Here is a 16667-nt window from a genome sequence, read left to right as displayed (position 1 = left end):
CGATTCTGCTTGCCCTCATCATAAAGTTTCATTACATTCCTTTAGTAAATGTCATCGGGCGTAGAGAAAACTGCACAGTTGCCCACAGTAAAATTAAATAGACAACTCTTTCATTTCGACAAGGGTAAAACAGGTCAAACAACTGCAATATTATTTTAGAAAACTATAAAACGCTCTCCCTGTATAGAATATGTGAGGATATAACGTGGGTTCTTGTGGTGCTCGGGGCAGTGAGTGAGCATGCCGTCTCTCTGCAGGTGATTAGCTATCCGCTATTCTCATACCGTGTAGCTTCACGTTAAAGTGCCACTCCCCATTGAAAACAAACTGCTGGCCCACACTGCCCCCCAGTGTACGCTTTGAGAAATTGCGAGAATCATTGGAATGACTGAGTTGCACAAGGTCACATTCAAACGCTGAGAACTGATTTGGTGTTTCTAGTAAAAAAAAAAAAAAAATGACCAGACTAGAACTGTAAATCTCTTATTATACTATTTTATGTTATACTTAATACATAAATCATGGATTCAGTCTTTTTGTTGACTTGTTTTCTGTCAGTTAGCACAAACTGTATATGTCTGTTTGGCAGTGACACTGGTCTCATTGATGTGATCTTATGCATGAATTGTGGTCATTTTTGACAGTGAAGCACATACGACTGACATGTTTACCTAGTGTAGCTTCTTTGCTGAAAAAAAAACTATAGAAACCATAAAATAATTTTTAATGGAAACTGTAATGGTCCCTGTGAGTCTCTACTGGTAATTGGCAACCTTCTATTGGTGGCCTGTTAAAATCAGTCAATTTGAATGGAATATGTACCAAAACAGATTTTTTTTTTTTTTAATGGTTTCAATGGTTAATAGTTTATACCTTGAAATGGTATTTGTAACACTGTCAACACTGTCAAAATGCGCCATTGGCAACAATTTTTTTTTTTTTTTTTTGGCTAAATACCATCAAAAAAATTGACACATAGCTGGTTTTTGTTAGTTGCAGTTGACTGTTGATGTCTCAGTTCTATTTGTTCCTTAGCATTGTAACATAAAAAACTAATTTTTATTTATTTAAACAGTGTCCTCAGTGAGCTGAAACTTGTATGGAAATGTAAAGTTGTATTTTAATATTTGCCAGGAGGAGTTTGGGAATTTGTTTTGTTTTGCCTCATAAATCTGTGTTTATATAGTTTAAGTGTGTGAAGTTTTTGAACATAGTCGTTTTGTTTAGTGTCAATGCATTAGTTTCACTTGTCCACTTATTTTAGTGTGTGTGTGTGTGTGTGTGTGTGTGTGTGTGTGTTTAAGGGCCCATTTTGTGTACTGTATAAGTATGTGTTATCAGTAGTTAGAGTGTGGAGGTGTTTGGGATTTTAGATCAGAGTCTCTGGTGGAGTTTCCTGTCCAGCAGGAAGTGTGTTTCCTGCACAATCCTGCCTGGCTCCAGAGGGCTGAGAGGAGATTGGGCATGTCCTACACAGGGACACACACACAAACACACACTCTTGCACACAGCTAGCCATCGAGCTGGTCAATATGGACTATGAGCCCAAGCGAGCCAAGAAGGTAAGTTCTTCCGTTTCATTCCACATTGAAACTAGCTAGATATACAGATAGAAATATTTCAAAGATGTGTGTCGCAGATTTTCAATAAACCTGATCATGTGACCTCTAATGTTTATATTTCTGTGTACTGTATGTGTGTACCACATGATATACCAAAATACATGTGTGGGTGATAACTCATTTTTGAATTTAATTTCTTATACGCATACTTAAACATTGAAACAGGATTAGGGTTTGTTGATTATAATGAAAATAAAAGATCATATGAATTTTACACCATGCTTCAAAACACTAAAAGTAACTTATTTTGTTTTTATCTACTACTACACACAGATGTTTTCATGTTCATAAACACATTTTCTATAATTGCTGTGGTTTATGTCTCTCTCAGTCTTAACCTTCTGGACAGTTTTACCTATATGCAACATCTGCTTTACAGCCTGGCATTCTTCATATTTATGTGCGATGTACCAATTGTTCTTAGTTTCCAGAGATTCAGAGCCGATCAGCCTCAGTTTAAAGCCTCAAGGGACAGGAATTGGAGTTGCTGGCTACAAGACAAACACAAAAATACACTCCCAGGGTTTCTTACATAGCTATAGGCCATATATGCAACAGCTTTGGTGTCATATCCAGCACTGGTCAGAAATGTGTGGATTTTAAACATTTAAAACAAAGAAACATTGTGGCATAAAATGAATCACAAATATTTTACGATTCTGCTCTATTTCTGGGTCACTAATTAAACAGAAAATGCTCTGAGCCGTGGGACACAGCAGTATAAGAGGCCAATTATAGCTTCATATTATCTTCAAAGGATTAGCTTATTGTGTATTTCTGTGGGGGGTGGGGTGAGGGGGTCATTGTAGATGAATAGAGCAATAGTTGTGTTTAGGTTTAATGATGGAGTCATGCCACGTGGCTGATTTATTGTTTTGAATTTGCCTTTCTTAATGCGTTTTGACTAACTCCCAGAAAGCAGTCAGGATGATTGATAAGCCCCATTAGATCACATCTGATGTGAACACACACCGTCAGCGACATGATGTGTGTGACTGATACACATTCCTTACATTTTGAATTCTTTTCCACACACACATTGCACTTGCACACTGTATAAATCAGCAGGTTGTCATTGGGCGTGTTGTCTCTAATCTGTCTTCCATATCTAACAGCTGTCTCGCTGATGTCACAGTTTGAGCAGCAGGCTGATGTGTGTTACATAAAAGCAGATTTAAACAGGCTTTCACAAATCTAACGTCAAGCAAGTCAAATTCAATTTTACACAACAGAATTAGTAAAGACTCGTTTAAGCTTAAATTGTGCGTGTTTGTATTCGAGATAAATTCAGATCTGAAAAGAGTTCCTGGAGCTATTAACACAAAGCTCACATTACTTGAATAGTACAGTGCTGTCTGAATATTTAGTATTGTGTTTTAGAAAACTACAAAACATTTTGAAGACACAGGGGAAAAATTGCAACTCTCAATTCTGACTTAATATTCTAACAATACTGAGTTTATATCTCATAAATCTCTCTCTCTCTCTCTCTCTCTCTCTCTCTCTCTCTTTCTCTATATATATATATATATATATATATATATATATATATATATATATATATATATATATAGTCAAAAATGCAAGATATAAACTCACAATTGAAAGAAAAATTTCAGATTTGTGAGAATAAAAATTGCAATTGCCTTATTTTTTATACCACACAGAAAAAAATAATAATAATTAGAATTCTGAAACAAATCATAATTTCAAGATAAGCTCAGGTTTACAATTTTGATAAAAGAGTTTATAAAAGAGGTTATATCTCACAAATTCAGAATTTTTTCTCAGAATTCTGAATTTATATTTCATAATTTTGAATATCTATGAACTAGCAATTCTGAGTTTATAGCTTGCAGTTATGACTTTTTGCTCAGCATTGTAAGAAAAATTGGTGGGGGGGGGGGGGGGGCTAGCCCATTTCTGCCTAAGTGTGAAAGGAACTTTCAACTGCACTTCATATATCACAATTGCTTTTTTCCCATCATTATTGCAAAATCTCTCATTGTCACATTATATCTTATATCTCTAATGCAAACTCTTGCCTCAGGGGTTTGTAAAGCGCCTGGTGTTCTCTAAATCTAGCCGGCGACAGGCAGACAAAGGCAGTGTGTACCGTAGACCCCTTCACACTGTCCCCCTCTACCCACCTGACTACCTCATCCACCCAGAGAGACTCATCTACGACTATGTGGAGAAGGAAGTCAAGGTTAGTCTGACAACATAACGCAAACAGATCACATTCACATGGAAACATCAACTGAATTTTATGGATTTTACCAACAGCTCCTGGGACACTTGACATGGGTGTCATGTTCCCTGAACCCGTCGAGCAGAGACGAGCTGCTGCAGCTTCTGGACACAGCCAGGGTGAAAGACATTCTAATGTTGTTCAGAAGATGACTTACAGTGATAATTCAGTAAAATATATATATATATATATATATATATAAAAGATAAATAGATTAAAATAAAAATAAACATTTGAACTTTAAAAACAACATAAAGCAGAATAAATTGTCAGATTTAAAAACTATATATTTTTTATTTATTTAAAATAAAACCACAAAATTAAGCAAATGATACACTGCATCTATCTCCATCTGTAGAAACTGAGGGTTTTGCCTCTGAAGACCAGTGTGGAGCAGGATTGCATTCTCAGCCTGTCTGCTCGCTGTCTTCTGCTTACCTGGAGAGACAATGAAAAACTGCTGCTGAGAATACCCACACATGAAATTGCTGCTGCCTCTTACCTGCGGGACGATGCACTGCACCTACTGGTGCTCAAAACTGGTCAGGAGGATATTAGGAACTATACACATTTTTGATTAGGCCTACTGTAAATAACAAATCACATGAAACCAAAGCAAGTGGACTGTATATAAATTGGAGAGAGATACAGCATAGTTTTAGACTGAATTGCCGCCATGAAACATTTGCAAACTTTTGAAATAAATAAGAATGGGACGAATCTTCTTGTTTATATTCTCAGGTCTGAATGTGGACACTGTACTTGCCGGTGACAGTCTGGAGAACAGGCCCACTGGTTTGGAGAGCCGCAGACAAACTATAAGCAACACTGACCCCAGGCCTGCAGGGGGCACCATGGAGCGCCGCCACACCATCTGTGGTGTGGACTGGAAGCTCTCATCCCGCCATGAGCCTAGAAAGAGCAGCGTGGGTGGGGGAAGTGGGACAGGGGGTGGAGGAGGTGGTGGTGATGGTGACAGCCTAGAAGGGAAACGTGTGAGCGGAAGTTGGGAGCGTAGACAGACCCGGAAGCCATGCGGAGGTAGCTGGGAGAAACGGCCAGTGAGTGGGAGCTGGGACCGGAGGCCTGTTGGGGGCAGCTGGGAGCGTCGGGGAGGTGGAGGGGTCATAGGAGGTAGCTGGGAAAAGAGGCACGGGCCTGGAGCTAAACTAGGAGGAAGCTGGGAAAGGAAGCACACACCAGGTGGGAGTTGGGAACGCAGGCAAGCTTGCACAGGGAGCTGGGAGAGGGGAAAGTCCTATGGCAGCTGGGAGAGGAGGAACCATAATCCTCTAGAGCCCATGCCATGCCCTGATGCCTACTGCAACCTCATCATACTGGCCGTGGAGAACAGGGTGAGGTTATTCAGCCATTTAAATGGATGGATGAATAAATGTATGGGTTAAAAAGCCTTTAAAATGGATGAATGGAAATGGACTAATAAGCAATTTATGGGCATGGATAAAAGGGTTAATAATTGAAAAATGGATGGAAGGATGAATCAGAGGGTGGGTGGTTGGATCGATGAATCAATAGATGGATAAATGAAAGGGTTAATAGAGGATGGATGGAGGAATGAAGGACAGAAAAGAGTTAACAAGTGAATGATACGTGAAAGTATAAATGAAAAGGTTAATTATTTTAATGGATGGATGGAACGACAGATAAAAAGGTTAAAAATGAAGGATGGATGAGGGATATTAATGAGGGATGGGTTAAAAATCTGTTAATGTGGCTGGCTGGATAAATAGATGAAAGGGTTAATAACTGATGGGTGGATGAAAGGCTTAATAGGTGGTGAATAGATTTATGGTTTAGTAAGTGAGGGATGGATGGGCTAAAACATTCAGATGGATGGATGGAAATAGATTATTAAGCACTAGATGTGTATGGGTCTGTGGATGGATGAAATTGATTAATAAATGAAGAATGGATGGATGGATGATGGATGGGTTAATACATGATAGATCGGTTAAAAAGCCATTAATGCGGCTGGATGGATGGTTGGATGGATGGATGGTTGGATGGATGGATGGATGGATGGATGGATGGATGGATGGATGGATGGATGGAACAAAAGGGTTAATAAGTGATGGATGGATAGATGGATTGATGGATGGGGAAACAAAAGGGTTAATAAGTGATGGATGGATGGATGGATGGATGGGGGAACAAAAGGGTTAATAAGTGATGGATGGATGGATATTTGGATGGGTGGATGGATGGATGGAAATAAGAGATGGATAGGTGGGTGGAGGAATGGATGAATAATTGCGGGTTGGGTTAAAGCCAGTAATGTGGCAGGATGGATAGACAGCATTTCACGTGGATGGATGCTGGATGAGTTCATAAGCAATGATGGATGAATTGCTGGACAATACAAACATTGTAGTTGTGGCATTTGGAGAAATGAATCATTGCTGCTGTATAAATTGAAGGTGATTATGATGAATGAGAAAGTCTTTAATCAGTTGGTGTGAGCTTCAGGAATATGAGTGCCTCACAATGAGCTGTAGCTGCGCTCCTGCAGTGACCGTGCTGACGAGATGAGTTGTGTCAGCTGTGATGTAAACCACGCGCTCAGAGTAGACTCCCCTGTGATGTAACGCCCAGACTTATGTAAGAGCATGCTGTGTCAGTGCTCTGTGTGCCTGTGTGTGCCTGCGGACATTAATATGGATGGGATTGTGTTGAACCACCTTACCGTCTGGCTGCTTTTGTTGGTGTGCAATATGCATGTCTGTGTAAGAGAGAAAAGCTGAAAGGTAGAAGCATTTAAAGTTGAATGTAGCTTTTAGACACTCAATCGTTTTCTCTTCATTTGATTCTTATGTTGATAACACACAGGACGCTGCAGAGGAGTACTGCGCGCTCATCTGTCAAATGTTTCAGATCATCTATGGACATCAGACCATTGAATGTGTTGACAGGGCAGGATATCACTACACCATGCCTGACCGCTATTGGCTACAGAGAAGTGAGTGACATAACTATCACTCTTTAGCATCCAGTTAACCAACTTCAACATTAACCAACTTCAACTGCTCATAGTATGTTTTGCAGCATAAATTCAGTCAAAAAAAAAAAAAAAACACATTTTGTCCTTCTCCCTCCCATCAATACTTGTCCAAGGTGACAGCTGCCTTACTGACATGACATATGGCTATGACACAGACTTCAGCGGCTGCAGTTCATAGTGAGTGTCTGTTCATGCATTATGAATCATGAAATCAGTCTTTATGAATTATACCCTTTCTTCAGTTTGTACATTTTGATTTTGTAAATCATTGTCTCAGTTACTAACAGAAATATAAATAACGACCACACCAGTCACACCCCCTAAGGACAGCCCTGGCTGCAGTCTAATATTTTTGCCATTTAGAGCTGGAGGGCACATATTTTTTTAAAGCTATTTAAATATATGTGAGAAAACGGGGGTGTGGTATTAAAAATAGCATTTAAGCTCATGACTTCATGTGTGTTATCTCTCCTCACAGTGATGGTTCACAGGAAGCGTTTGATCCGTATTATAGTGAGAACTACAGTGAGAGCTCATCTCTCTCCTGCCATGAGTCACATCGAAGCCTGGCCTCCACACACAGCGACTCTGAGCCCTGCAATGCCAGTCTGCAGGAGTACATGATCATTGTAAGATGCTTACACACATAAATTGATGTAATACAAGTGACACTTCACCTAATGAAAATTCTGTCTAATGAAAATTCTGTCATGGTTTACCCATTTACATGTTGTTGCATTTACATACTGTACACACACACACACACTTTTTTTCTTCTCGGTTTGTATTGCATTAGAACAAGCAGACAAATATATATATTTTGTGAAGATATTTCTGCATGAATGATGCATTGCAGTTATCCATAATATCATTGTCACTTTATAGTTCTGTTGTATTCTAGTTCTGTGTCCTGTTCTCATTGGTTAGTTGAGGAGTAAGCTGTTGCCTCAGGAGATTCAGCAGTTTGCTCTGTTTCTGAGAGAATACAGGCTTGGTGCTCCAATAGAGCAGTTCTGCACTGACCTGCTGCAGCTCTATGGAGACTCACGCAAGTTCCTGCTGCTTGGTGAGAAACTCACAACACAGAATACAAAAACTCACCATAGATTCTCTCTCTTTCTCCTTCTTTGCCTCTCTTGAGGAATTTGAGTGCCTCAAGGAGCGTGTTTGTATTACATAATGTTTATTTCGTTATGAAGTCTATAGTCATATTTCAAAAGTCATGATTGATCAGATTTGGCATTGTATTCAGAGTTTGTGTAATTGCTGTCTATCATTTGCTCATTAGAGGGATTAGAGTAGCATAAAGCCTAATTAATATTCATGAGCACCTGGCTTTCACTGGAGCAGTCATGGTGCAACCGCCTTTCCAACAACATCACACTTTCACAAGTGTAGCAGAATTACAAAACTCTTTACAAACACTAGCTGCTTTGGGAAAAGAAACATGATACAGCCTATAAATAACTCTATGACCATGATTCAGAACTATAAATAACTCTGTAACTGTGATCCCAGATTTGTCACAAATACTTATTTAGATAGTGAGTCATTAAATAATCTAAATGGAGTGTACAGCAAATTCCCCCTGCGGCACAAATTTGTCCAACCTGATTAGAAAGACCTTGTAGATGTTACTTCTGAAGTGAGTTGGTAGAGGATAACGCAAATTGCAGTGATTGTGTCCAACAGAGACACAATTACATAACACTCACTGAGCCACTTATACCTCTGCTGACCGTAGTCTCATCTAACCTGACACGCAAGCAAAATGCTGCGTCAGCTCGATAAAGATCTGGACGAGTGTGAGACTGTCTGCGCTTTCGCCATTCGGACCATTCAGTATTGTTAGTGTGAATTTATAGAGTAGAGTTACAGTGCTGAATAGAGACAATTAATCACAATCGTGAATGCTGCCATGTTCTCACAGGAAAAAGCAGTTTAAATGTCTTTACGGTCACTTTTGATTAATTTAATGCGCCCTTGCTGGATAAAAGTGTGATTTACTGAACTCAAACGTTTGAGTTCATCTTCATCTTTAAAATGTATTTATTTTATTTACGTTTTCGAAATGTTTGCTTGTTAATGTGACTAAAAATGCGTATTCTCAATTATAATCCAACAGACTTGGATAGTGCATTCTCACGTATTTCATCTCTCATGTGAGCAGGCATGAGGCCCTTTATTCCAGATAAGGATGTAGGAGTGTTCGAGACGTTTCTGGAAGACATTGGGATCCGAGAGGGTGGGATTTTGACGGACAGTTTTGGCCGGATCAAGCGGAGCATGAGCAACACGTCTGCCACAGCAGTCCGTGACTATGACGGCTGGACTCTTCCTTCTGTTTCCCAGGATTTTAACCGCAGAATTGATGACATCACACACAACATTGAGGCTTTGGGCTTTGAGGAGGTCAACGGAGACATAGAAGAAGAGGATTATTACCTGTGAAACATGCAGAATGACCTACACTGTAAAAGGGTTGCTGTAAATTTTACAGTAACTTACTGGCAGCTGGATGCCAGTAACTTACTGTAAAATAGTTTACAGTATCATTACTGTAATTCCATGTACAGTAATAATAATGCATACTGTATTACTATTTACAGTATGAGTACTGTATTTTTCAATTACAGTACAAGTACTGTATTTTAATATGCAGTAATAATACTGTATATTGTATTATTATTTACAGTACAAGTACTGTATTTTTATTTACAGTACTAGAATTGATTTCATATTACTCAGACTTTTTTTGTAGATTTGGGTCTAGCTTCATTTGCTTTATTGTTACAAAATTAATAAAATTTTAATCTACATGTCACTGGTAAGGTTGCAATAAAGTTGGATGAAACTGATCTAATCGCAGCAGTCAACGTTTTATTTAATATAGAACTCAAAATACTCAGAAAACAAAGCAACAAAACCAAACACAGAGTATAAAAAGACGAACCAATTAATGAAATTAACAACAGGTGTAACTGATGTTTAACGAATGAAAAACCACTAGCTGTAAACTATACGTTTTTTAATCCCCCAAAAATGCATAAGTTCTCATGAACATTTGTCATTAAAATGTGCTGTTTCATTGTTTAACTATTTCATTATTTAACATTTACTTTAAAAAGTACATTCTACAAATGTGTTTGAATTCATCCTGTGTATCTGTAACATGGCTAAAAATTTCTGAAAAACATTCTGAAAAGCAGAACAAATCAAACAGTAAAAACATGTTTTAGTCGTGTTTTCTTTCAATAATTTGGCCAATCGAATTCAACAAGCTCTCTGATGAAAGATGTCACAAGAGGATTCAGGCTGGCGATTTTTCTCTGCACCCTTTTTCCAGATGCCCGGCTGATCTGTGATTTTGATTTTGTGATTTAGGCATTTGGTGTCATCAGGGTTTATTCTCAGAATGAACCTGCAAGCACAAGAAAAGACACATTTATCAAACCACTGATTTCCCAACAGTCATAACATGGTGCTGTATGCAGTTTTATGTTAATAAAAGCAATATGTACTATATAAATAAATAAATAATTATACATTGTAGACAGATTATGAACAGATTAGACAGATTATCATGAACCTTTGTGAGGTTGCAATTAAAATGAGGGACACTTTTTAGTGATTATAAAGAGACAGCTCTTTGCGTGCTTTCTGCCATGCCAAATCAAACATAGTAGTCTATTTTTGCTTTTCTGTTTAAATTAACAGTGGTTTGGGAATTTAGATAATTTATTGGGAATGTTGATGCTGGGATGTGATGTCTCTAGGCTCTGGTTCTCAAAATGTTTAGAGTAGTACCCCCTGAGGCTTTTAACATCCATCTGCGTAACCCCTCTCTGCAGTTACACCTTTTTCACTAAGGGTCAATATTTGCTCCTAATATTTGCTTTTTTTACATTTACAAATACTTTTATAAAATAAATAATGCTTTAAATAAAAAATATAAAAAATTCAATAGAGAAATATGCAATGATGGTAAAAACAAAGTGATGCTTTAAATATTAAATTAAAACCCCCAGTACGTCGCAACAAGTCACTATCTTTATTTGTGAGGCATTCATTCATTCAGTAAGGAAGCAATTATCAATGAATCATTGAATTATTGGCTCTCTTAATTTATTCAAAGCCGCAGATTCATTCACAAACACTACTGTGTGGTGCTGTTCTGCAGTAGCTTTCGTTGGAGCTATTTTTTGTATCGAAAAATACTGACTATTACTGTGTTTAAAATGAACATCACTTAATATTAATACCTTTTGTTTCTTGAACTGTTGTATAAATCAATGTCACATTAGCAATCAAGTGGATATTCGTGTTAAACACAGGAACTCACACAGGGAATGTTTTTGTATTGAAGAGATTTTGAATCTTAAATCGTCAGTAGGGTTGCCACCTTCAATACAGAAAAATAAGGGTAAATCACAACTTAAAACATGTTTTCATAAAAATATTAATTGCTAATGAACTTTAGTAATTGTATAAGGTGGCGTGAACACAGATTTTGGATAAAATATTTGTCACTGTTTGCAGACAGTAACACCATCCAAACAGTGAAACCACATAATAAATAACTGATCTACAAACATTTCTAAATTCATGTAAAACACACAATTATTGTTATTTTCTTTTTATTTTTGGTAAGTTAATCTATTTTATATAGTCTATTCTTAATTGTACTGTAGCCTATTGAAGAATGCAATTGTTTAAATTAGTTAAGTTGTTTATTTGCTTCACATAGGCACTGTATTTTAATTACTAAATATATCTCTCTTATCTCTTATTAAAATAATGCTTATGTGTCTGACTTTACCTTAACCATAATAAACAAATCGGTAAAACTTTAAAATGTGTTTAAAAAATAATCTGGAGCAGCTTCCACCATTCTTTCAAATCGACTCTCTGCCAAGAGACCCGCCCTCCACTGACTCTGATTGGCTGTGAACCTGAAACAAACCAATCAATCCAATGATGGCAGTGAGTATTACCCAATCAGGGGCAGAATCGGACGAGTCTTCACAGAATGCCGGTGGGATGATCTGCATGAGATGCTGCATTGAAGACAACTCGGAAAATACGGGACAAACCACGTCCAGTATTGATTCAAAATGGGACGCGCTATTTTATTCTCAAATGCAGGGACGATTCCGTATTTCAAGGGACGGATGGCAACCCTATAAGTCAGTCAAGTCAAAATTTATATATGAAAAGCTCTTTTCCAAAACATGATGAATGCCATAAAAAATTTTTTTGTAATTTTGCAATGTTTTGTAATTTTGCAGTGTACTGACCCTATTTGCTGCTCCATCAACGTTTCCTGCCAAATCGCTATATTTCCATGTGTAAAATGTACTGCAAGATGCAGGTTCTTTCCAAACCGCGATAAGCGCTGAACCTATTTTTAGCCTAAATGCGATATATCCTCAGGACTAATCAGAATTATCTTTCTCTCTTCACGCTCTCACCCTTGAATCACTCGCACATATCGCGCCAGACGCTCAGTTCGCCTCATTCGGGCGTCCGTACCGTGCTAAACGCCTCGCGCCGCAGGACCTCCAGATGCACGTAAACGGCGTCTTTGCATTGACTTATAGGGATAGTTCACCCAAAAATGTAAATTATGTAATTAATAACTCACCCTCATTTTGTTCCAAACCCTTGAGACCTCAGTTTATCTTTGGAACATAGTTTAAGATATTTTAGATTAAGGCAGAGAGCTCTCAGTCTATCCATTGAAGCAGAAAGGTTAGAAAAACATCATCAAAGTAGTCCGTGTGACATCAGAGGGTCAGTTAGAATTTTTTTAAGCATCAAAAATACTTTTTGGTCCAAAAATAGCAAAAACTACGACTTTATTCAGCATTGTCTTCTCTTCGGTGTCTGTTGTGAGAGAGTTCAAAACAAAGCAGTTTAGTGGAAAAAAAAAGACCATTAGACAGCTGCAGCTCATTCAAAACCTGCAAGGATTCTGAGTAGAACCAGAAAATCTGAGCATATCACACCAGTCCTCAGGTCCTTAAACTGGCTTCCAGTTACATTTAGGATTGATTTTTAAGTACTTTTACTCGTATATAAGTAACTAAATAACCTAGGACCAAAATATATTGCACATATGTTCACTGAATATAAGCCTAACAGACCACTCAGATCATTAGGATCGAGTCAGTTAGAAATACCAAGGGTTCACACAAAACAACTGCCGTCTGCCTTTAGTTACTATGCTGCCGCAGTTGGAATCAGCTTCCAGAAGAGATCAGATGTGCTAAAACACTAGTCACATTTAAATATAGACTCAAAACTCATCTGTTTAGCTGTGCATTTATTGAATGAGCACTGTGCAATGTCCGAACTGATTGCACTATATTTTCACAGTTTTTTTATTCTATTTTATGTAAAATCAATAAATTAATTTTAAAACATCTTCAGTTCTCTCTTCACAGCAGTTCAGTCAGTGTACTGTTTGAGTGCATGCATTACTCCGGGATTTTGGTTTGTTTGAACTCAGAGGGAGTGTCAGCCACATTAAAAAAGTGAACAGCTTTAGTCATTTGTGGATTATGCATACTGGAACCATTTAAAAGATTCAGTTCGATCTGGTGAACTGGTTCAGAAAGATCTGGTTACATCGAAAGATTCATTTGCGAACCAGATATCACAAACTGCTTTGTTTTAATTTCTCTCTCACAACAGACACGGAAGAGAAGACAATGCTGAATAAAGTCGTAGTTTTTGCTATTTTTGGACCAAAATGCATATTCGATGCTTCAGAATATTCTAACTGACCCTCTGATGTCACATGGACTACTTTGATGATGTTTTTCTTACCTTTCTGGACATGGACAGTATACACACAGCTTCAATGGAGGGACAGAGCTCTCGGACTAAATCTAAGATATCTCTGTGTTCTGAAGATAAAAGGAGGTCTCACGGGTTTGGAACGACATGAGGGTAAGTTATTAATTACATAATTTAGATTTTTGGGTGAACTATCCCTTTAACACGAAAATCACTTGCGCCAGATGCTCTTTTCGCATTTGGTGTGAACGCCACTCACTCACATACACAATGTTATGTCATGATGTGTATTTAAAGTTGAAAATGGATATTTTACTTGTTTAAAATGTGCTAGAGAAAGACATATGACTACTACACTCAAGTCTTTTGCAGTGTCTCACACGCGTCAAATTAAAATTATTGTTTTTAATTTTAATTTTAATGTTTTTTGAGCAGAAAGTCAACATATCGTCCCCTTGGAATTATAAGGTTCTATCTGCGTTCTGAACAGTTCTGAGATATTGAGCTTTAAATTTTTAGAATCCATGTAGAAAGCACCTTTTATTTTCTAAATAAAAAGTTCCAAAATGTACATAACTTAAAAAAAAAACTACATCATATAATGTAAAGAAGTGGCCACAGAATAAAAATATGTAAATAACTAAATTTTGACAAAAATGTCAGATAGAACCTTATAATTCCAAGGGTACGATATTACAAAGATTTCTGAAGAAACAAGTGACACTGAAGAATGGAGTAATGAAAAAAGGAATACATAACATTTTAAAATATATTTCAATACAAAACAGTTATTTTAAATTGCAATCATATTTAAAAATATGACTGTGTTTCTGATCAAATAAATGCAGCCTAAAAGCTTTAGGATAAGAGCTTGTGATGTACAGCCTGGTTGGATTGGCTGCTGCCTAAAATAATTAAACATAATTTACCACTTTATTTACAAAATATTAATCTTCAACACATGTTCACAAGAGCACCGCTATGCATGCATGTTATGTTGACACAAGATCAGACGTTCAGTCAGCTCTCGGGTATCTGTCTGCTGGTAGATGTTGACCAACTTTAATCTCATCCATAGTATCAATTAAAAAGGCTTTTTAATAGACTTACCAAGTGCAATCAGTCTTGGGGTACTGGGCAGAGAGAGGCTTCTCTCTGCATCTGCTGGAGTTGCAGTGACCTAAAAGTAGAGCAATTAACATAAGGTTGGGAGAAATTAATTACATATATAGAGAACATACTTGCATCTTGTTTTAAAATACTTCTCAATGTGCTTTATAAGCATATGTCACTCTGTGATATCTTTGTCTGCCTATCTTGCAAAATAGAAGTTTGATCATAAATGATGATGAAAATTAAAGTGTACCTCAAATGCATGACATATGAATACAAAAACAGTAACAGTCTTTTAGAAATCTCTTAAGAAACTATAATCCTGCGATCTCTTACATCCTCCAGTAAATGTGGGTCATCTGATCTGTGTGTCTTTGCATCAATGTACTGTGCTTTGACTGACTCAAGGGCTCAAAAGTGCTTTGAGGGTCTCATTTACTGGAACATCTTGCAAAAAGCAGTCCTTTCCTTTGGAATTTTTACCTGTATACACCTGTTCAGGTGCCACATAATTAAAATTCCTCTTGAAATATGTCTTCTGTCAAAAATGTTTCTTTAAAATGGTAAATGGACTGCATTTATATAGCGCTTTCAACAGACCACATGGCCATCCAAAGCGCTTTACAAGTTGCATCACATTCACCCATCCACTCACTCATTCATACACCGACGGCGGTGTCTGCCATTCAAGGCGCCATCCAGCTCGTCGGATGCTCGTCTTTATCATTGCAATTATCATCAACCTCAGAATGCACAACAATGTCATCATGGATGTCATTGTCATCATGGATGTCACTGTCATGTCTACAGTTTGATGCATCAGCATCTATTATTACAGGGTTCTCCAAAGATTCTCTGTGTTTTCTGCTCATGTGAGATGTGAAAGATGATTTTACATGAAAATGTTTTTCACAGTTGGGAAAGGGGCAGGTAACGTTTTCCCCATCTCTTATATGCCAATTTAAATGGTCGCAGAAGCTAGGAAAATTTGGGGATGTACAGTATGCTCGCATGCCACAACCTGACAAATCACAGGATCCGTTTGAGCAGGTCTGCAGTTAACCTTATTTGGTTGTGTGTGCTTACGAAGCATGTGTGACTTTAGTGCAGACAGAATCTGAAAACTACAAGGACAAGTCGGCAAACCACCATTGAACCTAAAATTAGACAGGTTCCTATGCATTATGATATACGGTGGTAAAATCTGTAATGCGTTCGCACAGATAACTTGCAGTGTTCGCACACAAAACTGCGCAACCATCTTGACTGCTGCTTTTTTAAACAGTATGTTAAAGATAGAAATGACAGTTTTCAGATTATGTTAACGTTTTAATATAAGAGTCAACGTTGGTATAATAATCACCAGCTTTTCCTCATTGAATTATTGTTAGCTTACCAGTTTCTTCAGATGACGGTAACCGCCAGAAAAGAACTCCAAGCAACTCCAAACCTCCGACGTTCCGCGGTTCTAACAGCAAAAAACTAAATGAAAACGAAATATTCACTTCAAAATACTGTTATACAACCTCCGTCTTTAGTGTTGCCTCACGTTTTCTTTTTGTACTTCAAGATAGTTTGCTGTTAACGTAAAGTTTCCACAGAGTCCTCCTGCTTAGCTAATTTACATTAAAGAGGCAGAGGAGCATTTAAAAAAAAGCTTATTTTGTTTCTGTGTCACTAAATATCAGTCAATGTAAACTTTATTCACCCCGTTTAAGTTGTCATAATGATAACGGCAGTAACAATTGTAACATTACCTCAGGCCTTGACAAACAGGCAGAAAAAAAGTCTTAACTACAGGAATATTGTCCTCACAACTCACTCAATTTGCAACACTGGTTCGTGTTAGGTTGCTGTTAAT

General features: G+C 37.6%; 1 protein-coding gene across 2 annotated transcripts; it reads left to right on the top strand.

Moving 5' to 3' along the window:
- The first annotated feature begins 1362 nt into the window (after window positions 1–1362).
- Window positions 1363–9626, top strand: ccm2l (CCM2 like scaffold protein). Of its 2 annotated transcripts, none has more exons than XM_052593895.1 (10): window positions 1363–1562; window positions 3708–3831; window positions 3909–3992; window positions 4232–4415; window positions 4615–5228; window positions 6721–6850; window positions 7006–7069; window positions 7371–7521; window positions 7820–7958; window positions 9063–9626. In XM_052593895.1, the coding sequence occupies exons 1-10, from the start codon at window positions 1540–1542 to the stop codon at window positions 9341–9343; spliced, it is 1794 nt and encodes a 597-aa protein (XP_052449855.1). In that variant the 5' UTR covers window positions 1363–1539; the 3' UTR covers window positions 9344–9626. The 2 variants fall into 2 exon arrangements, with proteins under 2 accessions (XP_052449855.1, XP_052449854.1); XM_052593894.1 differs by having other exon boundaries at window positions 1365–1562; window positions 3673–3831.
- The last annotated feature ends 7041 nt before the right edge of the window (window positions 9627–16667 follow it).

This window comes from Carassius gibelio, chromosome B23, assembly GCF_023724105.1.
Source record: "Carassius gibelio isolate Cgi1373 ecotype wild population from Czech Republic chromosome B23, carGib1.2-hapl.c, whole genome shotgun sequence".
In the NCBI taxonomy this organism is placed as follows: Eukaryota; Metazoa; Chordata; class Actinopteri; order Cypriniformes; family Cyprinidae; genus Carassius; species Carassius gibelio.
Note: the sequence above shows the minus strand (reverse complement) of the source record. Positions and strands in the feature narration are given on the sequence as shown.